Source organism: Anguilla anguilla, chromosome 10, assembly GCF_013347855.1.
Source record: "Anguilla anguilla isolate fAngAng1 chromosome 10, fAngAng1.pri, whole genome shotgun sequence".
NCBI classification, from domain to species: Eukaryota; Metazoa; Chordata; class Actinopteri; order Anguilliformes; family Anguillidae; genus Anguilla; species Anguilla anguilla.
The window spans coordinates 48235191-48260543 of record NC_049210.1 but is presented as its reverse complement, the minus strand read 5'-3'; the positions used below and the strand labels follow the sequence as shown (position 1 = coordinate 48260543).

Genomic DNA, 25353 nt, shown 5'->3' with positions numbered 1-25353 from the left:
TTTTCAGCCTGACGCTCATATCTCTTAGCAGGATACAGTGAATCTGTTTAACAGGAAAACCCTTCTGAAGTGGGGTGGGATGGAAAGTATCTGCTCTGAGGAGAGAGTTCTCTGACCTCTGTAATGTAATAATGGTGGTAGTAGTGCCACCATCAGTATAATTATTATTGCCTGAGCAGTGGGTGACTTTTCCAAACTTACCAGATACGTTTAGCTTAATAATAATATGAACAAACACAATGGGATTCAGACACTTCGTGCTTGGACCCCTAATAATAAGTATGGACAATAACAATAGTTTGCTTAGCTAAAGGTAGAAGAGACAGTAACAACTGGCCACTTTAGCTTTAGCAAACCAATAAAAGCACATAATTGCTTACTATTAAATGATAAATATGCCTTACAAAAAACAAAAGGAATAAAAGTTGCTATCGGACACATTTACATTTAAAGAGTCTTTTTATTAAACATTCAAACTGTGTGCCATAAACTATAAAAAAGAATTTCTCCTTGTGTTTTAAAAGACTGAAGGCTTATAGGTTCTGTACAGTGAATAGGTGATAGTCATTGGACCATATAATCTGTTGTCTGGAAAAAGGAGTTTTAGGAGAGAAGTGGGGGAAGTTTGAGGGTGGAGGGGCTCTGGACCAGGTGTGTGTCCCCGTGGACCAGGACCTCCTGTCGAAGACGGTCGATCTCCACACGCTGGCGCTGGATAATCTCCTCTGATTCACCGCTGGAGCTGAGCACTGTCACTGAAGTGACAGGAGCAGACGTCATCGAGGCAAGCGCTGGTGGAAAAGAATAAACATCAGCCAATCAATCAATTTTTATTTGTTTAGCGCTTTTAACAAAGGAGTTTTGTCACAAAGCAGCTTTACAGAGAACCGTCCCCCAAAGAGTAAGCCTAGGGCAACCGTGGCAAGGAAAAACTTCCTGACTGATAGCAGGAAGAAACCTTGAGCAGAACCGGACTCAGAGGGGGAACCTATCTTAGGGTCAAATCCTGGCTTAAGAACTCCCGGTTAACTTGGAATTTCTGTGCAAGTCAAGCACTTTTCCCCTACGTGAATCCAGGCTTAGGGGACTTTAGTTTTTCATACACAGCCTTTACTCACACAAAAAACAGGAATAAATATGGCAATCCTAATGGCCAGCATGTACCCCCTCAGATTTATTAATATAATATCAATATTAAGTATGTAATTTATAATATATATAGTGATTTCAGAGTCAATCCAGTCAATCGTAGTCTTCTAAATGTGGCAAAGAACATAGTGCAGTCCGATGAAGCATTTGGACAGCAACAACTTTTGTTGTTTTCGTTCTGTATTCAAGCACAATGAATTTGAAATGAAACGATGATTATGAGTTCAAAGTGCAGACTATAAACTTTCATTTTTGAGCATTTACATCTTCCATATCAGACGTAAGAATTGCAGCCCTTTTGGAGCACTGAAAGTAACTGGACAATTGGCTGCTCAGTTGTTGCTTTACCAACTGAAACAACAAACAAAAGGTCTAGAGTTTGTTCCAGATGTGAAACATCACTCATACTGGCCCTTTCTAGATAAGACTGGAGACCCCAGCTCTGAAACATGAAAAGCACCTAATTATTGCTGTTGAGGTTGGAATGAAAACCAGCATACACAGGGGTCCCCCAGGACTGAGTTTGAGAACCACTGGTCTAAACATGAGGACCAAGTAAGTGTCAATGCCAATAAAGCAGGGCTTCATGAGGTGGAAAAAACAAAGTAAATCCATCAGCCATAGCCAAAACATGAAGTGTGTCAAAATCAACTGTTTGATGCACAAAAATAAAAATCTGATAGACTATGGAAGACCACTGTATTGGATGAATACATACTGGGGAGATAAGTCCAGATAGCAGGTTTTAAATTTCTACATAAACACTGTGGGGGGAAAAAAATTGGTCTCTGTAGTGCCACCATGCGGGTGAATCGTGCCAATTCTTTGCAGTTATTCTCAAGGTGGAGTTCTTAATAGACACATCAAGTTTTATCTTTATGTTAAAACCACTGGGATTTATTGGCTTTTGGGTAAAAAGCAACACCCACATGCAAATTTATTGGCTTCCTTCTGGCACATTTTAAGTATAGCAACTGCACTTCAGTAAAAACATATTTGTGATATGACTGTGCTGCATGCCAAGTTTTGTGTAAATCGGTCAAACCTTTCAGTTTGGTACAAATTGCTCGATCAAGCACTATCAAAAGTAATTTTGTGCAAATAATCACTCAATTCATTCATTAAAATCAGGTGGATGAATAATTGCAGGCATTGTAATTATATAAATTGTAGGTTTATAGCTGGCGATATAACCACATGGATTTCAGCACAATAAAGTAACAAAAATGATGCTTCCATGAAAGAGATTATGCTTTTTACTAAACGGAATCCAGTCAGATTTTCTTCCTTCATGAACTCTCAAACTTACGGGCATGACTCTTAATGTGGTGCAGCTCCCGTATTAATTCCTGGTTCTCATTGATCAGGGACGTATTTTCCTGCATGAGGACAACAAACACACGCATGTATCCATCAGGGTTCTAACTCTCTTGAAATACTTTAAGAATTAAGAATTTACACTTGTAAGACTTTCAGTTTTTAAAAAAAATTGCTTTCCCCCATTTTTGGAATGCCCAACCATTAATCAATGCTCATTCCAGCAATCCGAAAGCTATTGATTCAGGAGAGTGCAAACAAGCTAGTGCCCTCCTCTGAAGTATGTGCTGCCGAGCACAGTATCTTACAACACTCCAGTGTACAAGTCCGGCTCGCACAGACATGAGTCAGAGGAACACACCTCATGTGCAGCTCAACTGGAAGATGGCAAACATGCAGCTGACCAGCGGGGGGGTGCCAGCGTGCACTGAGATGCTGACTGAAACCCTCCCTTCTGTGGGCTGTGTTAACGCCAATTAGGATATGAAACCAGACAGTGGGGCCCATCCGTGGACGAGCACAGTGCCTAAACAGGGTAAGCCATTCAGCAGTCTGGATGTTCTTTTTAGAAGAGTATCACCTTTTGGTGCTTGTATTTCAGGTGTTTTCAATGCACAATTACAAATGCAAGTCATAACACATGATACATAGTTTGAATATTAAATCTGAAACCTTCTACATCTTGAAATTTTTGAGATTTTGTAACAGTAAATACTATGCACAGTAGCAACTCATAAACTGCACGGCCAAAAATGTGTGGACACCTGGTAGCCAAAATTATGGGCATTAAAGGGATATTTCACTTTGGTATAACACAAGTAATGTTGTGGAGCTTACCCCATTGTATTTGAATAGCATGAATTGTAGCAACATCAGACAGTCCCTGCTAACGGCAGTACTGTTCCTCTCAGTGTTCCTGTTCCCATCCACTCCCATTCATATTTGCCACCCCGCTGAAATTAGCCATTTTAAAACACAAACTAACTATGGAGGATATTAGGTCTATAAAGGAGTATTCAAAAACTGCTCTCTCACCCTTATTATCCTTAATCTTTCTTCATGATGGATTTCACTGTCCCGGGCCATCTTCCTCTTGAAGTTGGCCACGGTTTTCTCTAAGTGATCCCGCTGACGGCTGTACTCCTTCTGGATGTCACTGTCTCCCCCAACCATGTCCACCTGGAAACACATACAGAATAGCAGACTATTTCAGCACATGCCAGTCTGGAAACCCTGCCACACAGGAGAATACCTGTCTTTCTTAAAAATCACAACTTCACATTTCTCACTTCTGGAAACCTTTCTTCAATGTTAGTCTCATGTGAAGGCACAGAAGGCCCATTCATAATTAAGAGCACAATTTAAAAAACACTTAGCATTATAAACAAAAGTAAATACCAATACTCACCATGTAAGAATGAGTGACATACTATATATACAGTGAGCTCCATCATGTTTGAGACAAAGACATTTTTTTTGGATTTGTACTTCACAATTTCAGATTTGTAATAAAATAATTTACATGGGGTTAAAGTGCCAATTCTCAGCTTTTATTAAAGGGTTTTATTTAAATGCAATACACACATTGGCCTAAAAGAACAATGTCTTCAATCTTACCACATCAGATTGTACGTAGGAACTATAAAGCTCACAAATGCTGTCCTTCAATTTCTTGGGTTCTTGAATAAACTCCACACAGTGGTGTAGGTCTGTCTTGAACCTTTGCACCAAGGTTTTCATATTACGCACCTGCATCAAACATGAGAGGGGACAGAGTGAGTGATGACTGCCTAGACTTTCATACATGATCACAGTAACATGCAGGAGTTACCTCTTTGTTATGGGCACAAGTTAGGGTAACAAACATAGAAATTCCTCTGTGCACAGTCATCCCCTTGTGAGTAATACACATTAGCCATAGTACTGACATAACATATAGACTTAGTACTCTCAGGAGGATGACTGTATATAGTATTTTACTGTACAAAATACACTTGCACTTGTGTTGGTTGTCCTATTATAGTAGCACACCCATACAAGTGTAATTATACTCTGTACTTGAACTAATAAACTGAACTGTAAAACAATTTTCAGACCTGCTGACCTTGGTGTTTTTGAGTACCACTTCAACTTGAGACAACCACACCCAACACACTTATGTTGAAGAACACGCACACAATCATTGAACATTTCACTCAAAGGTTACATTGAAATAAAGAGCCTAAGCATGACTGTGTCTAAAAATTGAATAACAGGAGATTCATAGAGATGCAAGAGGAATGGTTGTGTGCAAAAGTATAAACAATTATTACCATTTATTTGGATTTGTTACAGATTCAGTTGCAAGCAGATGTTGTGGAAGAGGGTAACGGAAGGAGTCACAAAGTACTTTAGAAGAGGATGAACAAGAGAGAATTACTCTGAGCACAGCCTCTCTGAGCACTGACCACGGCCTCTCTGAGCACTGAGCACAGCCTCTATGATCACTGACCATGGCCTCTCTGAGCACTGAGCACAGCCTCTCTGAGCACTGACCACGGCCTCTCTGAGCACTGAGCACAGCCTCTATGATCACTGACCATGGCCTCTCTGAGCACTGAGCACAGCCTCTATGATCACTGACCATGGCCTCTCTGAGCACTGAGCACAGCCTCTCTGAGCACTGACCATGGCCTCTCTGAGCACTGAGCACAGCCTCTCTGAGCACTGACCATGGCCTCTCTGAGCACTGACCATGGCCTCTATGATCACTGACCACGGCCTCTCTGAGCACTGACCATGGCCTCTCTGAGCACTGAGCACAGCCTCTCTGAGCACTGAGCACGGCCTCTCTGAGCACTGAGCACGGCCTCTCTGAGCACTGAGCACAGCCTCTCTGAGCACTGACCATGGCCTCTATGATTACTGACCACGGCCTCTCTGAGCACGGCCTCTAATTGCTTGTGCCTGATATGCACTTCCTGTTTGGTGGTAGAGAGTTTGCCCTGTTTGAGTTTGTCAAAGTTTGGAAAAGTTTGGGGGAAGATTGTATTGTGCTTTCAAGTGTGTATTTGAAATTAGTTAAGAGTTTTCAAAACCCATATTATGAGCAAGGTAAGATGAATTCGCTCCGAGGGGAAAATCTTTCCATTAGGTGGCAGAGAGGGAGTTCTCCATTATCTCCTCTGTTAATCATGCCAGACAAACCAACCCAGGACGCCGTCTCAATGCCCCCACTAGTCATCTGATGAAAAGCATGTTTTCAATGTACAAAAAATCCAAGTTACTCACACATACAAAACACTGTCTATAAGTCATTACTTCAAATCTAGGCCTGCCATTAGAAGTATTGATATCAAAATTGCGCCAAGTTACATGAAACAATATTAGCTATCTTAGCTCACACAAATGAAACAAGCTGTATTCCAAAGCAGTGCAGCCGCAGCGCTTAAGAGGCCCCACTAGACTGCTGTGACAGGTCTGGCTTCTACTGTCAAGATCTACCATCTTTCACAAACTGTCATTTCATACAGGGGACAGAGAGAGAATATGAAGGGTAGACACAACTGAATAAAACGCCATATTAGTTTTACAACCATGTAGCACTAGCTAGCTTAGCTAAATGAGCCAAAGGAAGACACTTTTAAAAATGAACTGCCAGTCAGAAATGCTGAAGGTTACACACCCTCTGCATCTCCTTGCGTTTGTCCTCATCTGTGACCTTCAGCTTCAGTTTGAGCTCTGTAATCGTCAGTTCCAGCTGGGTATTTTTTCTCTTGAACTGCCCCAGTTCATCTTCCATCTATCAAATAATAAAACACACCAGTATTATTCATATTCATATTACAATATCCACTGATTTACTCCTGCACGTCTGATTAAATTTAACTTATTTAACATAGGTCCCACAATTCAGGTGAACCTTCGGTTAATGATAACCCTGAATCAATTCACAGTGGTGAACAGCAGTACAGACAATTTTCTATGCAATTGCACATGAAAATATAGCTGCAAGCAGGGATGTCATGGGCCAAGCAGCAAGGTGAGCCACACAGCATTGAGTGAAATTCATATGTTAGGGTTCAATTTAGTTGCCGTCATAGACCAGCATGTTGGGGTGCACTGCATGCTGCAGTGGGAGAAAGGAGACATGCAGAATGTGCAGGGTCCAGTAGAACAGCATGTTGGGGTGCACTGCATGCTGCAGTGGGTGTAAAAAATTCTGCAATTTCTACATCATGAAACTGAAGTGTATAAAAACCCTCTTAGCTAAAAGCTCAGAATGTGCACTTCAAACACATGTGAATAGTTTGATTACAAATCTGATATTGCGGACTGCAGAGCCAAATCAAGAAACAATATGCCTTTGTCACACATTATGGAGCTCACTGCATTTATTCAATAACTATGACCGCTTACAGCTGAAGTTTTGCTCAAGTTATGGGTACACATTCCAGAGTGTGAATATACGCCATAAGATCTGAAACCACAGTGTGGTAACATCCTGACCAGACAGTGCCAACTGCCAGAAGGACTGCTGGTAGCAAACAAATGGCTGTGGAGAGGGAAGTATCCAGTTGCAGGATTATCAGTCTTATTGCACATCAGCTGCCAGCCTGCATCATCTAGATGTGTGCTTGCATTCCTTCCATGCAAATGGGCGCACACCCCATCTGGTACAACACGTGGCAGCTGAACAAACTTAATTCTGAGCCCTCTCCCACATAGAAGGAGGTGGTTGCAGCAATGAAACTGGCCATTCCAAATTTGGACAAAAAGGAAAATTGTAGAAAACATTAATAAATTAGGTACAATGTGAAGGTTGGGTAATGGATTGGGACTGTTTCAAGGCAACGGTATCGGTGTGGGGTATGCCACACTTCATATACTTTCAGGTACAAACACTGTACATGTAACATGTTATTTGTGTAAAGGAGTAACTGTCCTGAACAAGTCACTGCTATGCTTAACATAGGAATACCTGCAAATCAAACAGTTCCTGCCTCGTAATTACTATTTCAAAGAAAACCTTGGGACAGCTGCCATTTGTTTTGCACTAACACCCCTCCAAACATCTACTCTGATTGTACTAGGTGCTGTGGAAATTGGGCACTTTGTAATTGTTAATAAAGTCTATGGAACATGTTGTTGAAGTGCTTACCTTTTGGATCTGTTCTCTCATCTCTATGATACTGTTCTCTCTGGGTTCAATTTGCTTTTTCAGCTCATTAATTTTATACTCCAGCACAAACTTGAATTTTTCCAGGTCACTGTTCTTCATCCTCATGTCATAGTTGCACTTTTCCTGCAGATAAAAAAGACTCAGCATTTCATGGGAAGCAATGAAAAAATGTAAAGCTTAAAGTACTTCTGCTAAATTAGATAACTATGATACAATCTCCTCTCTGAACTCATCCCTGTTCACTGGTGTCTTCAGTCAAGCTCGTGTCACACCCCGTCCCATTCAATGAACCCACTTTTGACCTCTCTGTTATCCAGAACTATGATCCCAAGTGATTGTGTGACTCAGGGATATAATTGAACTAGGAGTGAACCAAGATGGCAGTGCTGTTACTACATGGGGTTAAAACGCAACTTTAATAGAGTTGAGTTAAGAAACTGAGCGTTAAATTGAATCTGTATTTTAAAAAACCCAAATGTCAAAATGGACATAGGTTTTTTGCCAACAATGACAGTTTCGCAGGGCACCACTGAAACTGCTACAGTATTCCTATCATAAGAAACCAAATAAGCAATACATTTAGTGCAAGCAACAACTGCAGAGGCTGTTGTAGCTTTTAACTGCTTTCCAAAAAAACGTTACATGGCACAGGGACAAGAACTAGAAATTGGAAAGTGGTCTGCTGGACAGGTTTTCATTTCAACGATAACTAGGTGATATCATATAAAGGTCCAGGATTGTATTTTTTTTAATTTAAAAAAAAAAAAAAAAAAAAAAAAAAAAATTTAAATCTACAATGGTGACACTGTCCACCTGTGCTGACTGACCTTATCCTGAATGGTCTCATCCCGCTCATGAATCTCCCTCTTCAGGCCCACAATGTCCTTCTCCAAAGACTTTATGACACCCTGGAGCTTCTGATGTTCCAACCTTAGTTTTTCAGTCTCCAGGTTCTTGTCACCGATCTCCCTCTGTAAGCTACTGAACTACAATGGCGAGGAGGCAAGATGCAAAACAGAGAAAGAGAAAGCATGGCTAAATGCAGGCACATCTGAACAGCAGGAAAAGTCTTCTCTGCTGAGCGGCAGTGCAAAGCATTGTGATTCTCAATAGGTCCATATGGAAGGGCTCAGTTCAGGAGGCTCGACACTAGAGGGCCACCTGAGAGAGGGTGGAAGTCCCGCCAACAGCCTGATCTCCTGTCCAAAGTTATATTATCTTTGGTCAAATTATCATTATCTATTAAATATGCTACAGGCTAGTCAAGTTCTTCCAGACCAATCTTGACAAAACCATTTCTAAATGGACTTTGCTGTGTGCTTGGAGGCATTGTCATGCTGGAACATGCCTTCCCTAGAACTAAGGGGCCTAGCCCAAACCATGAAAAACAGCCCCAGATAGTTCTGGTCATATAGCGTAATTACTAAAAGATATCCAGCCAGAAAATTGTTGCCACCCAAACATTTTTCAGTTTATTTTTTAATACGACACGGAACACTGTTGGCAGGTGATTGACTGGATAGATTTTGGCCCAATTCTTTTCAAACCAGAGAAAACACAGCATCCTGTTCATAAACCTTCTCATATTCCACCTAAACAGTCCACTAAAATATGTTTCTGAAAACATTTTAGATGAGAATTAAGCCATGTAATTGCTGAATCTTAGTTCATATTTGATCTGCAATGCCTTGTTTGACAGTTGAACCTGAGTTTCATATAGAACACTTTATGCAAATGAGAGACACACCAACTCCACCCACCCCAGGATTCATTTTTCAGAACTGTGTAGTAGGCGGAGCCAGGCTGAAACAGTGAGTGCAATTATCTTTAAATGCATTTAATAATAACAACATGCCAAATTTCTGACTGATTGGCCCATTTACCTTCTTCCTCATAATGCCAGTTTCATCTTTCAACTGCAAGCTGGTATCCTTCTCCTCCTTCAGAACCCTCTCGTATTTGGCACGAATGTCCAGGATCTCCCTGTCTGCATCCTCCTCTATCTGCCTTATCATCTCCTCATATTCCTTCTGCTGCTGCTGGGCCTTGTCCTCACTCTGGGACAAACAGGAAGGAAATGGGAATGTCAACAGAAGAGGAATATTAGGCCATGCGGACCATGTTTACAATTTGTTCTTATCCAGTTGTTTCTTTCATTCAAAAACATGCTGCCATCGTTTTAATGTCCTAGGATCAATGGCAAATTCCATTCCATTCATATTTCTTGGCATGCATGTTTCTGCCCTGTACTTCCACCTACGAGGCTCCCACTCTCACCTCCTTGAGTTTGAAGAGGTTCTCCTTCAATCTGGACTCATACTGCTGGGTGTGCTCCTCCAGGGCCTGTGCTTTCCTCTCCTCAGTGATCTGAAGCTGCCTCTCGTATTCCTCCTGCATTTTTTGGGACTTGTGCTGCAGCTCCTGATACCTCTCATACTCCAGCATCAGATTCTGAAGACTGGTTGACTCTGCCAGGGCAAGAGGGAGGGGCTTAATGTGACATGTCTTCAGTGTCACCAACTGCCACAGTACCAGAGTGGAGAAGCTGCGGGTGATTGTTAAATATCACACCACTGCGCAGTGTTTACCTAGATCTAGCTTCTCCTTTGTGTTCCTTTCCATCACTCTTTCCATGGATTCTTTGTGGTCCGATTCCATTTTTTCTTTCTCAGCCTTAAGAACCTACCAGAGAATTGCGGGATTATCAGGTTATTTTTTTAGAAAATTCTTTTCCCCCTATATTCTTCCTGAATTGGAATTGCTAACTGTGCCTGTCAACTGACCCTTGTGGCACCCGTACTCATGCAAAGAAGCACTGCAGAGGTACTGCATAAAGGAGAGGTGTATTATTCAGTATTATACCTTCTGTTATTATACCTCTGACAGGAAGGGGCCAGTTGTGCAATGTAGTTTCCCAGTCAGTTAAACACATAGCTCAGGACCAAAGCTGCAGCTGCAGCCCAGTCTATGCTTATCATGCTGGTTTTACAAACTCAGCCACTAAAAATTACAGATTCTGTATTAAAATATATATATATACTTAGTGGTGTTATTAAAAGCACGTCTCACAGACTTTGCAGTATGAACTACAACCATCCCGTGAATTGCAGCTCACCTGGTACTTTGTTTTTAGAGATTCGATCTCTTGCATGAACTTATCAGTCATCTCTTTGACCTCCTTTTCATGATCCATGCCCTTCAACCGAAGCTGGAACTGATTCTCTACTTTCAGCTCCTCGACCCTTGTTTTTAATTCCAGCATGTTCTGGTTCTGAAAGTTGGTGAGAAGGCAGAGAAAAGCAATTAATTTAATCTGTAGAAGCATTTGCAGGTCACATGTAGGTCTGAGTTATAAATGCAAAAATAGAGCAACATTTGAAGAAATTCTGCCACTTCAGCAGAAGTGTATTACAGAATAGCGTATTATCTTTAGGTTTGCTTGAACTGCGTAGATTGTTGAGAGTCTGTTTTTAGGTGATTGTTTTTCCCCAAAATCCTGGTCCCAAAAAGATTAAATGTCTGGGGAAAAGAGCACAGCTGCTCAGCCAATGCATGAGTCCATAATTTATTCACAACAATACATGGCTTACCTAAACTTACCAACCTCCTTCGGGGTCAAAAAGTGTCAGCCTTAGGTGACTTTCTCCTGGTTATTTTGTTTCTGGTGGCGAAGAACCCGCAATATTTCTAAAGGGCACTAGGCCTACTGTGGTGGGGTGGAGTAAGTCTACAATTTTTCTTGGCAACATTTCGAAAGCAAGGCTACACTCTTTGCGAATACCATCACCCACACATGAATTAAATTTTTAGGCTACATACTCAAACCGCTTACGGAAATAACTAATGCAGTTAATGCATACAGCTTCCATTATTTTTACAGTCACACAAAATAAACATGTTCATGTTCAAGTTTCATTTATTGCCATTCTTCTTGTCACAGACGGGTGTAAGAAAAAGAATGAAATGCAGTACCCCAGGGACCACAATGCAGTGTAAGAACAGCCAAAAACATAAATACAGGAATTAAAATTATATAATGAAATAATTCTTGAAACAAGAAAACAAAATACCCTGGACAAAATGTTCCCATTAAGGAAAATGTTACCCCATGTGGTTTACAGTTGAGCAGGAGTACCTTGTCCTCTAGGTCAGTCTTGGTTATGAGGATCTCTTCACTGTAGTAGATTGCTTTGTCCCGCTTCAGACCATGTCTCTCCTGGTCTATGATCTTCCAGACGACCAAGCAGCCATCTTCTGCTACAGTCAGTAAGAACTGGTCATCAAAAGTAATGACCATCTGAGGACACACACAGTTGAAACAGCAAATTTAGATATCAGCATATGTAAAGACACTGAGAGACAATGTCAGTTGGAGACAAACTTTTGATTTTGTACAACTACCAGCAAAATTACATCAATGCCTCTCAATAATTAAATCATGATAAATGCAGAGGCCTGTCAAGGGATTCTTTGCACTGTAAAATCTGAGGCAGCAGTCACAGAGGAAGACGCCTGGGACACACCGGGAATGTTTTATGTGCATCAGAAGGCACTCAAGTATACAAGGAGAGATTTAAAAAGGAAACCTTTATAACACTTTAGAAGGGATTACATGCAATATGGGACTGAAGTGTAGAGAAGAAAACACAGGAAGCAATGAAAATATTGAATTAGTGATTTAATTAACCAAACGAAGCATGAATAATAAAACAGACTCAAGAACAAAAGTAAACATGGGTACGAAGACAGGACTTGCTGCATTAACAGACCGGTACCTTGGTGATTGGTGCTGCATGGCCCTGGTACTCTATCCAGTCCTTATGTGTGGGTAAAGGGTATTTCATAACCCTGACAGTCCCAGACGAGGTGCCGGTGAAAAGCATTCGACCAGAGAGAGAGAAAGCCACGGCTGTATAGGTCACATCTTCAGCTGGCACATCTTTCACTATCTGTCAATCAGAAAAAAATGTGATATTTCATAATTAAGCAATTTCACGAAAAAGGGAGCATGTTATGGGGTGTATTAGTAAGCGTGTGCTACGTCATAGGCACGAAGGAAGTGGAATGCTGACCATAACATTCAACCTGGAGTGTCATATTAGTTTTATACAACAGTTTATGCAATAGTTTTTCATTTTATTAAAAATAATAAGCAAAGCACTGTTTTGCTTAAATTGTTTTTAATTCGACTAATTCAAATATAGTTCCAACAACTGTCCCTGTTGCCAGGCAACACTATAAACAAACAGAGACTGACTAGCTAGCAGGCTGGCTAGCTAACTCACAAATCTAGCCATGTGTAGCCATGTTAACACGACTGCAGGCTCAGGTACAACAGGCATAGGAACTGCAGGGTCAATAACACTGACACTGTCCAAGTATTCCTCTATTGTCATCAAATGTGTCCATAAAGTTGAATTTTAAATGTAGTTCACTAATGAAGAAAAATCTTTAACATACATGGTGGTCTTGAATCTCTTTCAGCGTGCAGTCGGTTCCCACAGCAAAGACAATCTTGGCATCAGGAGAGATGGCGATGCTGGTGTACATGCAGGTCTTGAGGACGCAGTCAGACTCCCGCTTAGTGGTGAGGGTGTTCCACTCGTACACAGCCCCGTCCATGCCACACGACACCAGCCGACTGTCATCATCGCTCCAGATGATGGAGCGCACCTGGGACACAGAAAACAGCGTACCAGCGCTCAAGCCATTCCTGTGTTGTACCCGGGAGATCACCACAGTATAATTACATTCATACATGCATGAAAGTAAAGCAGAAAAGTTGGTTAAGAACCAATTAACTCATTTTATTATTTCCGATTCTTTTCATAGAAATCCCAACTTTTCATATCATAAACACTATGAATGCACATTGATCTTGTTTCGAGACTGGAATAAGTCAGACATCTGGGTGACAGAGCTCCCCCTTAGTAATGGAGTGAAGCTGTATTTCACTTTCAAATTCCAAAACCGAATTCCACCACTGAAGCACATGAAACAAACAGTATGATTAATATTTGTTGTGTATTTAATTGGGATACTCTCATCGTACTGCAATACTAACGAAAGGATGAGGTCCCAATGAGAAGAAAGACCTAGACCTCCACAAAGACAGAACAGTAAGTTTAGTTCAGCTACTCTGCAAAAAAAATCTGAGTGAGGATTTCCCGCTAATACTATAGCACAACTGTCTCTTTGCAACTGTTAAATTTAAAAGAACACTGGAACTATGTCTCATCATTTCTTACAAATGGACATGGAAATCCTTAGCAAACAAATGGCCCAACTTCCTGGCTTAATTTGTTCTGGTTAGATATCTGGGTGAACTGCAGATATATGACACAATTCAGCAATAATCTGCTATGTAGCTATCCAAATGTGGCGAGGCTAGAATCCCATAGTTAATTTTAGGCTATTCAGCTAAACCCAGTTTTGTAGATGTGACAAACAAGCCTGCCACAGGCCACCAAACTGGCTTTCCATGGGGCCCTCCAGCACAGAGACACAGGGAGATGATGTTCCAACAGTCCACATTTATTTACAAGGGTCAGCAAGATGTTACAGCCAACTGAGCAGATGTAAAACAGTCATGACAGAGGCTCCCCTTGTGTGAGTGGGGATGGCAGATTTAACCTGTGTGCACTGATTACCTCACTATGCACAGGTGCAGCCACTCCTGTTCCCCGGGTCCAATTAGCCTGGCCAATTATCCAATTCTTAACCAATTATCCAATTGGCCAGGTCTAAATTAGCTTGACCCAGGGCAGGTGTGGCTGCTTAAACCAGCCATCCCCACACCACAGTAGATAAGTAACCCAACAGATAAATATGCTAATGCTTGGCATTGTCCTCATAGATCCATCAGTCTAATGTCAGTAACTTTATCAATGGACATTTAGAAATCCAAACTAAAATAATGGTACGATGACTTCAATGACTGTCAGTATAAAATCATGAAAACACTGAACAACCATATTGGAATAAACTTAAATTAAAACAAACTCAGTAGTTTTTACCACTGGTGTCAATAGAGCAGCACCCCCTTTGTCTACCATTGATGGGGCGTTATGTCAGTCTAAAGACTCGGGACCCTGAGCATACTACTACTTCTGTCAAGCACGGTGGAAGCAGTGTGACCGCTTGAGTCTGTAGTTCCATGCAGCAAGACAACGACCCATTACATACACATACACAAAAAAAGGAAGAAGGAGCTTATCAGGAAGGAAAGGAGGAAGTGTTTGTTGTGGCCCAGTCTCATCAGATCTGAACATGCTGTTCACTTATTCAATAGGAAACTGAGGTCTGATACCTCAGCAAACACAAAGTTGAAAGAGGCAGCGCTGCGATAAAGGCTTGGCAGGGTTACATTATGAGCCTAGTGATGTCCATGAGTCACAGACTCCACCCAGTCAACCAATGTAAAGGGTATGCAACAAAATATTTACCAAGTTATTAAATTTGTCAGAACTTTCCCCTGACTTTAAATAGGCGGACCTGACTTTGAATGACATTCCTATAATATAATTCAATGTGTGTTTAAAAAAAAAAAAAAAACACGAAAATAACATAAATAACATAAACATGAAATAAATGCAGACATTGTGGCTTTTGCCTCAGTCATTGTTTGAACTGACAATACAAATATGATTAGAGAGGAAAAACAATCCCAATACTGTCCCAATACTTTCGCATTTAACAGTGTGTGGCCTAACATATCTTAAATAATTTTTTATCTTCAGAATCTCACCTTTCCATTGTGACCTTTCAAGTTCCGAACATTTTCAAATGTTATTGTGGAGTAAATATGAATGACGGTTCCATTCACAGCAGCAAACAGGTGTCCTCCATTACTAAATGCACACTGCAAGAAGAAGCAGTTTGTAATTAAAATAATCCAAACATAACTTTGCATTATACATTAAGACAAAAATGCAGTAACATAAAAGTAAATGGTAATAATAACAATGAAAAACTTTCTCAATAAAAATAGGATCCCCTCACTTATAGATCTGCCCATGGTTTTGGAAACTGTAGGCATGTCCCATTCCCACTCAATTTAGAAGGTTATGGAATATCACAAGAGGCTACCTTATCCTCAACTCAGTTAACTTGAATTTAGCCTGGTTGTGTTTTCGTTCAGGTAATCCAAACAGTGAGCGTAAGTACCCAAGACACATACATCTACATTTTATCGAAACATTTTTGACTTTATTCAAGCATTTTGTTTTTGCTTGAATACTATGGATACTTTCAAATATAAAACTTTATGCTATAGCTGGAATTCCAGAGGAACCGGCTTACAGAAGGCACTGGTGGTATATTTAAAACAGTATAATGTAAGTACTACATAAGCTATACAGCTAACAAGTGCTACCCGTAAGTATAGTTCTCAAGCAACAGCACTGAAAGTAATAATAGCAGCAGAAGCAGAAGTAGTAGTATTGTCTGCACCTTGCATTATCACTGTTTCTGTTAGGCTGGCTGATATGGCTAAAATAATATTTTTTTCTTGTGTAAGGCAAACTTGTTCTTCGGGTGCTCAGCTGCTCTTATAGGTTTTTAGCAGAAACACATTACATTACATTTATTTAGCAGAAACACATATCTATCTAGTTTCTGGTGATGCTCGGTGGCATGACAGGCTGCGTCTCACACGGAGGGCCGCTGCCTCGCTGCTGAGCTCACTCCGGAGGCAGCGTCCACAAAACGCAGTGAATTAGGGCGCACTGTGAAGGCAGGATGACGTCACAGAAAAGCGATTACTAGCAAGTTAGCTGCCGAGTCACTGAGGCTTAAAAACATTACATACATTATTCCAGAGTATTAAATAATTAAAGTGTATATTTTAAATACAACCACAACAAATGAAGGAGTTCACTGTTCAAACAAGCACCTCCGCTGCAGCTGCACTGTTTTCAGCTGCCATTTTAACTGAAGTAAGAAGGCGGAGGGCATCCCAAAGACCACTGGGATATCCTATCTGATAAACCATACATCGATGTTGTCTTCAAATTTAACCAAAATAAGGCACCTTAGAAGGATGTATTTTTTGATTTCGGTTTGGGACATGCCTATGAAGTACAAGCGTGCAAAATTGTGAAAATGCTGCCGAATCTGCCGCAGCTGAATCCCATTTGTAGCCCACAATGTTACCTCTGGTACTAAATATCCTCCCAGAGGGAGAACGAAAAGCCGACAGGGCTTGTTCAAAAACCAGAGTCAACCCTGGAAACTGCTGAAAGGTACAAAATAAAAAATGATATTTGGTATAAAAATGGATATAAAATATAGAACTAAGGTGGGTGGATAGAGTTGAGGAGAGACGAGACCACAGCAAAGCTAAAAATCCTGCTTAGTATTCCTTTCAATTACAGCACGTAAGACCCTCAAGAGAAATAGTTTTGTTCATTAAAGATACTTAGAACTTTAAAATGGTAGCAGCACATGCAGTGATAACAATAATACAAATTAACACAAATGTAACTCATTGAACTGTTAACAAAACATTCATTAATGTACAAGAATTATTTCTAAAGGCAGATTCTGAGCAGTCCACAAGAGTTCTGTTGGACTGCTCGTAGAAGAATGCGTTTGGTGTTAATAGAGATGCTGTGACTGGCACGCTTTGGCACTGCTGTGTGTACTCTACACTTCTGGTATAATTCCAGAAGGCCGCTCATTGCTCCCGTCCCCCATGTATATGTACTGTATGTCTACTATGTGATGCGTGGTTCCGCAGTCAACTGGCCGGGTGCTCAAACTAATTCGGCCACATAAAAAACATGCAGTATAAGCACAACATGATATTAAGTATGTAACTTAATTTTGCATCCCCAACAAAATTATATTGCTCAAAATGGCTAGTAGCCATACCACCATGCACCCTGCTCCTGCCTAACGGCTGAAGCTAAGCAGGTGTGTTGGTTAGTACTGGGATGGGAGGCCTCCAGTGAAAAATACGTTGTTGCTGGTGGTGTTAAGCAGTGATCTTTGCTCTGGTCAATAATCCCCAATGCCCTAGTGTAGTGACGGGGGCACTATGAGACGTTAAACCGAGTTCCTGACTGACTGTGGTCATTAAAGACCCCATGACACTCTTCGCTAAGAGTGGGGGGTTCCCCAGTGTCCTAGGCAAATTCTCAGCCTTCCACCTAATCATCCCCTGATTTAATTGGAAAAATTGTTCTCCCCCTCTCCACCTCAGCCAACATGTGGTGAGCGTTCTGGCGCAAAATGGTAGCTGTGCATCACCCAGGTGGGTGCTACACAGTGGTGGTGGTGAAAGTGGGTTTTCCTTCATCACTGTAAAGCACTTTGAGTGACTTGCAAAGTGCTACACGCAAGTGCAATGTTTCATTTCATATTGCCCAGCTCTAATTCCTGTACACATTATTTTTTAGACCTGTATTGCACTACAGTGTTCTTATGAATGTACACTACATCCTTATTACACAGCAAAGATCAGGCCTTCCATCTTTAGCACCACAATTCTCTGAAAAACCTACCTCTCTACATCCACGAACATTGAATTCCATGAATGTCCTGATGTCATTGATGAGTAGATTGAGCAGGCGCAGTTTGTCGCAGAAGCCCACCAGGATGAACAGCCCGGTGGGGTGCAGAGCTATACTGAAGGCCTGCTCCTGAAACTCTTTGTACACCTCTAGTGAGCTTCGAGAGGGAAGACAGAGTAGCAGGATCAACATTTTGAGAGAATATCACAACGCTTATCTCAAGCTACATTTATTAAATCTGGATATACCGCCTGACACGTGTTCAGCATTTGACTATGTAGTCTTGTGATCATCTAGAATATAATCCAAACCTTTTCTAGGGACAACTTTAATACTGTGTGTCCCACCCAAATAGAAGGTTCATGCACATGATCACTGACAAATAAAGGCTTTTTAACATTCTCATAAAAACGAGTGCTTTTTGAGACTGAAGATAAGGAGTTTGTTCCTTTCCAGTTGATCAGCTCAGTTGACTTTTTCCTTGCCTTACTTGCCAGGCTCATAACCTTATAGTATTATGAGCCTGGCTCACAGACACTGATATACGATAAGATCCCCAACTTCTGGGGATGTGCTTTGATATGAATGATCAGTTACTTCTCTTGAATCATTATCTCACGTAAGTGGTACTTCAGTTAGAGAAAGCAAGTCAAGCTAATTCAACCACTGACTGACGGAACGCTGCTGAACGCTGCACTCGGTAGAACAAATCACAATGCAGGATGTTTACTGGAAATTAGTCTAACAAACTCTTCCTTCCCTGTCCAGATGGTTCAGACGTAGATACACTGGGTTTGAAACTTCTTAGTCTATAACCTCTCTGCAACAAAGACACACCTATAACTCTTCTGTGTCCTGTCCACATCCTGAACACCATCAACAACAGCTTGTCTGCAGTTTCCTGGAATTTAACAGGAAAGTTTGTACTGTTCGCTGAGAATGGATTGCCCATTTCCTTGGCAACCTTAAGTAATTCTTTCACAAGCTAACCAAATTTCAGCTGCAAACCAGTGGTGTGTTTATGGCATTTGGGTCTTTGTCATTCCAGTAGCTGCATTCCATGGCAGTTTCTTACACGTCTTTCATGGCAGAGATTTTTGGTCTAGCAACTGTCCAGTGTTGGAACAAAATCCTGTTTGTTCTTTCTCTATCATTACTTTGGTCATGAGCATGATCAGTAGCTATACTTTTTGCATGGTACATCTGCTTGGGTAACTGGCAACTAAAAAGACTTGTCTTAGCTTTGTCCAAAAAATAGCACACCCAGTGATGTTGTATGTTCAGAAGCGGATCTTACTTGGTCTCAAAATTCCAGATTCGCACAGAGCGGTCCAACGAACAGGTGGCAACAATGGACTTGCAGTAACAGATGGACAGGCCCGTTATGGTGTCAGAGTGGAAGGACTCAGTCAGGAAATCAAACTGGGCCTGATCCCCCTGCTAAAAAAAAAGGAATGATTACCAATTTAGCCTTGATTCTCAGATCAATGTTGACACCAAATATAGCAAGTTGAGGTAAAGTCAAGTGAGCTATTTGCCACATTACCTTGCCAATTTCTGCAGAGGACAAGGCAATACTGTAGAGCTGACCACGGTTAGTAGAGCCTGTCAGGGTTTCCTCCGATGGACTAATACACAAGGACACAAACTCCTGCTGTTCTGCCTGGCTGGGATCATTACTATACGGATCTGGTGGGATCTGGAAAATATATGTATACATGTAGGCACTTATGACTGTATGTATATATGTGTATATATATTTGTGTGTGTGAGTGTGCGTGTATATACACAGACACACACACCACTGGACATAAATATCCATAACAGCACAGGTTAGTGTTAGGATTAGGGTTAGGCTATGGTACAGAATTCAGGAATATTGCCTAGTGGTGGTCTTTTGTTGGGTGTCTCGCGGCACTTCATTCTATTTTAGTCCTTACCTTTTTTGTTTAAAGCACATGAACATGACTACTGTACAAAGTTGTGAACTTGCTGAACTAAAAATGTCAGTGGTCCTTCTCTCCTGTGCTGATTTCTCAGTCCATGATCAGTGTTTGTATAATTTTGTGTTTTGCTGTTAGTGCTTTAATGCATCAAGCAAAATCCTGTTCACGTAATTGTTGGGACATGTCTCAAATCTCTCTGATATATACAACTAATTAATTGGTAGGCCTATTGTTTTCATGTTTCATAGGCCATATAGTAGATTTTAGTAGATCAGTTAATCATTATTAATCGATTAATGGGTGCCGACGATCATTTAAAATAATTGCACAAAATATCATTCATGCAGAGAAGGTTCTAGTACCCGGATCTCAGAGCATTTCCTGTAGCCATCCTTATCCTCCATCTTCTCAAACAGAAAGACCGTTCCTGGTCCCGCAGAGCAGACAAACCCCTTGGAGTACGCTTTGATGACTCTGACACGAGGCGGCTGGGATGCAACTGCTGCTTCTTGATTTTTCTCCGCTGTTCTGAAATATAGAAAGGGACTGCTAACCTGTTCATCATTTCCAAACATTTATTATGGTTTAAGCCCTAAAAACACAGTTCAGACAATCTACTCCGCACCTTTCTGGATCCTGTGTGGAGGTCTTAGTCATGACATTCATCTCCCAACGAAGCTCTCCAGACTCAAACACCAGCAGCTGGCCCATCTCTGTGCCTGCTATCACCCGCTTCTCTGACATCCAGTCATGTGATAGGTAGTTATTGACCTTCTTCTTCTGGGCATTAAACTGTTTCAGGGACCCCTTGGCATATTGGATAAGCCTGAACACCCCATGTCCGCTCACACAAATCTGAGTATTGTCCAGAGGGTTTATGCTCACCTGCAAACATATGGTGTTGAACAAATCTGTCACATCTATATGTCAGCAAACAACAGTGTGAATTTACATAGCTTTCCTTCATAAGGTTACTGGGGGAAATAGTATATCAAGAAAATGCTCACATTTGGTTAGACATACCAATATTTATAGATGTAACTATGATCTACTGTATATTCAGACTCTCAGGGCTGCACAATATTGTCTTATCTGTGATTTTTAAATGTACTGTACATATTGCACCCATGCAAAAATATTCCTATTGTCCCTATGCAACATCACGGTCCTGCAGATTCCTTCTGTACAACATCAGAAGGATTCAACCTTACCTGATGACACACTCTACCCAGCTGCTCGTCCAGGCTACGGTGACCTCTCGCCTTGATTACTGCAAATCTCTCCTTGCAAGCCTGCCAGCTTGTGCCATTCAGCCACTACAGATGATTCAGAATACCGCTGCCCGACTCATCTACAACCTTCCCAAATTCTCCCACGTCACTCCTCTGCTGCGATCGCTCCACTGGCTACCGGTCGCTGCCAGGATCTGATTCAAAGCCCAGACCCTTACCTACACTGCAGCCAACAGGACAGCCCCCATCTACTTGCAGGACATGATTCGATCCTATGTGCCTACTCAACCACTCCCTTCTGCAGCAGCAGGGCACCTTGTATCCCCTCCAACCCAACCAAAGGGATCAAAGAGCTTCTCCACCCTAGCTCCCCAGTGATGGGACAAACTCCCCGTCCCTCTTCGAACCTCTCCCTCACTACCCATCTTCCGCCGTGGCCTGAAGACTCATCTCTTCAGACTATACCTGGACTAACTACCACCACGCTGTATATTTCACTCTAAATCCCCCCCCCCCTTTTCATGACACTTGTTACATGTTGCCCCATCCCAGCACTTTTTGGTAATTTGTATTTGTCCTAATACTGTAGCTTATTCTTCTGCCTAGTTGGCTTTGCAGAGGTTAGGCCTGAATAGTGTTCACTGTGAACTAAACTGTGTTCTTGGCTAGAAATAGCTGTACAAAATAAGTATTATACCTTATCGAACCTGTGTTTAGTAGTTGTCTATGAGCATGAAATGCACTTTTTGTACGTCGCTTTGGATAAAAGCATCTGCCAAATAAATGTAAACCTATATAAATGGAAAAAACACAAAGTTGCAAATGCCCTGTTAAGTAGCTATGCTATGCAGTAAGTATTGTGGTTAGCTCACAAAAATTATTTATGAAGCCGAATGATGGAAGCTAGCTAGCTACTAGATACACTTCTCCTATCTTCCTCTTAGATTTGCCCTCTTTCTACAACACAATTTTCACCTTCCAGGCATTCACATTATATATAAAATGATATTAGTTTATGTATTTATTAAATTATCTGTTAATTATAGTACATATTCATATATGTATGATTAATTTTTCTATTATCATTTTGAAAGGTTTAGTCTCTAGGACACAAGTGTTAAATAGGTAAGAACAGGAGTTGCGTTTTGAACAGAACAGGCTCTTGAAATGGATTCAGCTGGTAAAGTGCTGTTACCTGATACACAGGATTGGTGGGCCCACCAGTGATTAGTGTGGCCAGGACCTTCTGCTTCTGCCAAGCCCAGTAAAAGAGGGTCCAGTCTGGAGCTCCTGATTGGCTGATGAGGTACTTAGAGTCATGGGAGAAGGCCATACAGACAAACTCTTGCACAGCAATATCTCCTCCAGTCAGTACCTTTCTCTTCTTGTTATGCTCCTTCTGCAGATCATACACTGAGATCATGCCCTTCTCACCCTGTTCTGACACAGCCAGGTAGCGCCGGTCAGGGCTGAGGGCCAAGGACTGCAATCCCAGGCTTTTCTCTAAGCCTGAGGAAACACACAGGCATTCAAACCTTCCGCAAGTTACTTTCAACTTATTTTCTCAAGAAAATACTCTACTTTGTAAATTAATTGTTTTTATCAATGAATGTAAATTACTCAAAATAGAAGGTATCAGCTAAAACAATATTTACAATAACTCAGACTGAATTCATACTTGAGTGGGAAACAGTTCAACAAAGCCAGAAAAGGATACTGCAATTGATACGGCAAAAGTTGTTGTTTGAAGTGAATCAATCCAATCAAGTTTTTATTTCCAATAAAATATCCTTAGAAAACATTTCTGACAATGCAGAATATTCCAGTTCTTGTGGCATGCATTTTATTTTTTTCACTTCGTAGATTTCACTGCAGATTTTCCCATGGGCTATCGAACATTGTATACATTAATTGTATGAGTTAACGTTTTAATTTTAACATTACATACCTGGAATGAACTTTTGTGATTGCTCGTCAAGATTGTATCGCACACAATTGTTTCCCGCTGGGAAGATGACAGTTTGTTCATCAATGTAGCAGATGTTGTTGGCTACTCCAGGTCGCATGCCAAAAATGAAATGGGGCTCAGCCACAATCTGAGACGCAGCCATCTTTTGCTGAGTAAAGTCTGAGCCTGATTTTCCTGCCCATGAAGAATAAACATTGTGTTGCTTACATCTCTTACGACAGTAAGTTCCTCTATCTTTAATCAGTGTGTAAACCTAAGTGCAGTGAACAATTTAACATCAGTGAACCCTTATTAGCTGGCTCAAACCTTGGGCCACAATCTACATTTAGTCCACTATTCAGATCACATGTGTTTGTGACATTAATAAAAAATCAATAAGGTAACATTACAAAGCTTCCAGAAAAAAACCCTGTTTGCTTGCTAATGGCTCAAAATTCCAAAAAGTTGTTGTGTGGTGGGCTGTACCAGAGACTGTAAAAAATAGGGCTGTACAAATGACAAAGCCAAGACCCCAGATCTGAACTTGTATGTGCTCCTGTGCAAAAGGAACGAGCCAATGCGGGGAAAAGTGATTCAGGCCATTGAACATGAGGGGAAAGGAAAAAAAAACAAAACTCTGGAATACTGAATCAAGGCATGTCTGTATGTATAGTTTGTGCACCGGTGACTTAAACAAGATCTTACTAAAAGTAAGAGCGTCTTCAGGACAATAATGTAAGTGCTGTAGGAATTATACGTGGGACGACCTTCTCTCCATTGAAAACAACAGAGTGCCGCGGGAATGTCGTGTTCGGTGTAAATCCCGTGTAACTTTCACGACCCAACAGATATTTCACGATGGTCTACTCTGACTCTGCCGAATAAATTAGTCTGGCACATCATATGTCGATTTAACTTGTTTTCCAGTGTTACCGCAATAACTTTATGATGTGTATTAAGCCGCATCAAGTACAGCGAAAAATAGCCACGCAACAGACTTTTGCTGACCGACGTTCCAGAACCGAAGTGAAACTTAGAATAAATTACTCCACGGTGCCACCTACTTTTCTTTACTTTCTTTCCTTACTTTTCCATAATTGTAATAATTATGAGTAAAAAATCTGTATGAGAACAATAGATTGCGCCTTCTGTAAGAACTAAGAATAAGCAAAGATTCTGTAGAGTAACAGTATCGTTTGCGCCTTTGGGAAGCATACTGAATGAAGCTAATGTTTACCAATGTTCGTTGTCCATCTGTTGAGGTTGCTGACTGCATAACGTTAGATAACTTACGTGTCAGAAATAAGTGAATTGTTGTACTTCCAACTGTCAGATGAGTCTTGTTCAGGTTCAGCAATGAGGTTTAACGTTTACGTTACAGATAAATGTCAAGCATAAAACTGTTTACCTTTAAAACAAGTTACCTAACGGTTTAGCCAGTCCCTCTCCTCGGAGCAGCAGGTTTATTAGGTATGGGTACCAAGGATACTCAAAGCGAACAATCCCCATAGCAACGAACGCCCGTCCGTCCAGGACCAGCTTCCGTGCTGTACGAGCTAAACTTCTAAGTCTACTTACTATACTACAAGCTTATTGGCAATAAATAATAATCCATCCATTTTCTTAACCGCTTAGGTGTCCTCCCTCCCTACCCCCTGTAAATGACTGTAAGCTTAGGGTTGTAACTAGGCAGCTGTTTCGTAGGTGACTTAGGTGCATTAACTGTCTTAACTACTGCTTGTATTTTTCCATAGACTGCGTTGTTGCCGTTCTCGTTGTTTAGTGTTAATCAGTTTAACCTTCAGGGTCCAAGTTGAACTATGCGGTTGTTCCCTGCACTTGGACCGGTACTTCTCTCTAGGGGTTTCGTCATACTTGTTCCTGGTTATGGTTATACACTTTGTACGTCGCTCTGGATAAGAGCGTCTGCCAAATGCCTGTAATGTAATGCATGTAATGCTCCTGGTCAGGGCTTTTCTTGCCGCGAGGCGACGACGCTGCAATAATAATAATAATAATAATAATAATACAAATAATACTAGTCTAGCTATTATTATTATTATCATTGCATTGCCAGAAAGTACTC

At 41.1% G+C, this 25353-nt stretch overlaps 1 protein-coding gene across 4 annotated transcripts; it reads right to left on the bottom strand.

Moving 5' to 3' along the window:
- Positions 1–429: 429 nt before the first annotated feature.
- cfap57 (cilia and flagella associated protein 57) lies at positions 430–24936 on the bottom strand. Of its 4 annotated transcripts, none has more exons than XM_035380155.1 (23): positions 24561–24936; positions 23268–23462; positions 22515–22828; positions 20713–20972; positions 20450–20615; positions 19688–19840; positions 19439–19581; positions 18133–18298; positions 15375–15488; positions 13088–13300; positions 12403–12576; positions 11763–11924; positions 10743–10898; positions 10216–10309; positions 9905–10095; positions 9511–9684; positions 8455–8613; positions 7607–7750; positions 6131–6247; positions 4084–4215; positions 3502–3645; positions 2459–2528; positions 430–791 (listed from the first exon to the last, which is right to left on the bottom strand). In XM_035380155.1, exons 2-23 carry the CDS (start codon positions 23428–23430, stop codon positions 604–606), a joined length of 3597 nt encoding a protein of 1198 aa, XP_035236046.1. In that variant the 5' UTR covers positions 23431–23462; positions 24561–24936; the 3' UTR covers positions 430–603. The 4 variants fall into 4 exon arrangements, with proteins under 4 accessions (XP_035236046.1, XP_035236048.1, XP_035236047.1 ...); XM_035380157.1 differs by having other exon boundaries at positions 19439–19578; XM_035380156.1 differs by having other exon boundaries at positions 24676–24936.
- Positions 24937–25353: the final 417 nt, after the last annotated feature.

Excerpts from the sequence above, each read along its gene's own strand:
- cfap57 (XM_035380155.1), bottom strand. The coding sequence starts at position 23,430 with ATGGCTGCGTCTCAGATTGTGGCTGAGCCCCATTTCATTTTTGGCATG. Across the intron at positions 15,489-18,132 it reads ATGTTCGTGGATGTAGAGAG|TGTGCATTTAGTAATGGAGG; the intron begins GTAGGTTTTTCA and ends TTCTTCTTGCAG. Across the intron at positions 9,685-9,904 it reads ACCTCTTCAAACTCAAGGAG|AGTGAGGACAAGGCCCAGCA; the intron begins GTGAGAGTGGGA and ends TGTTTGTCCCAG.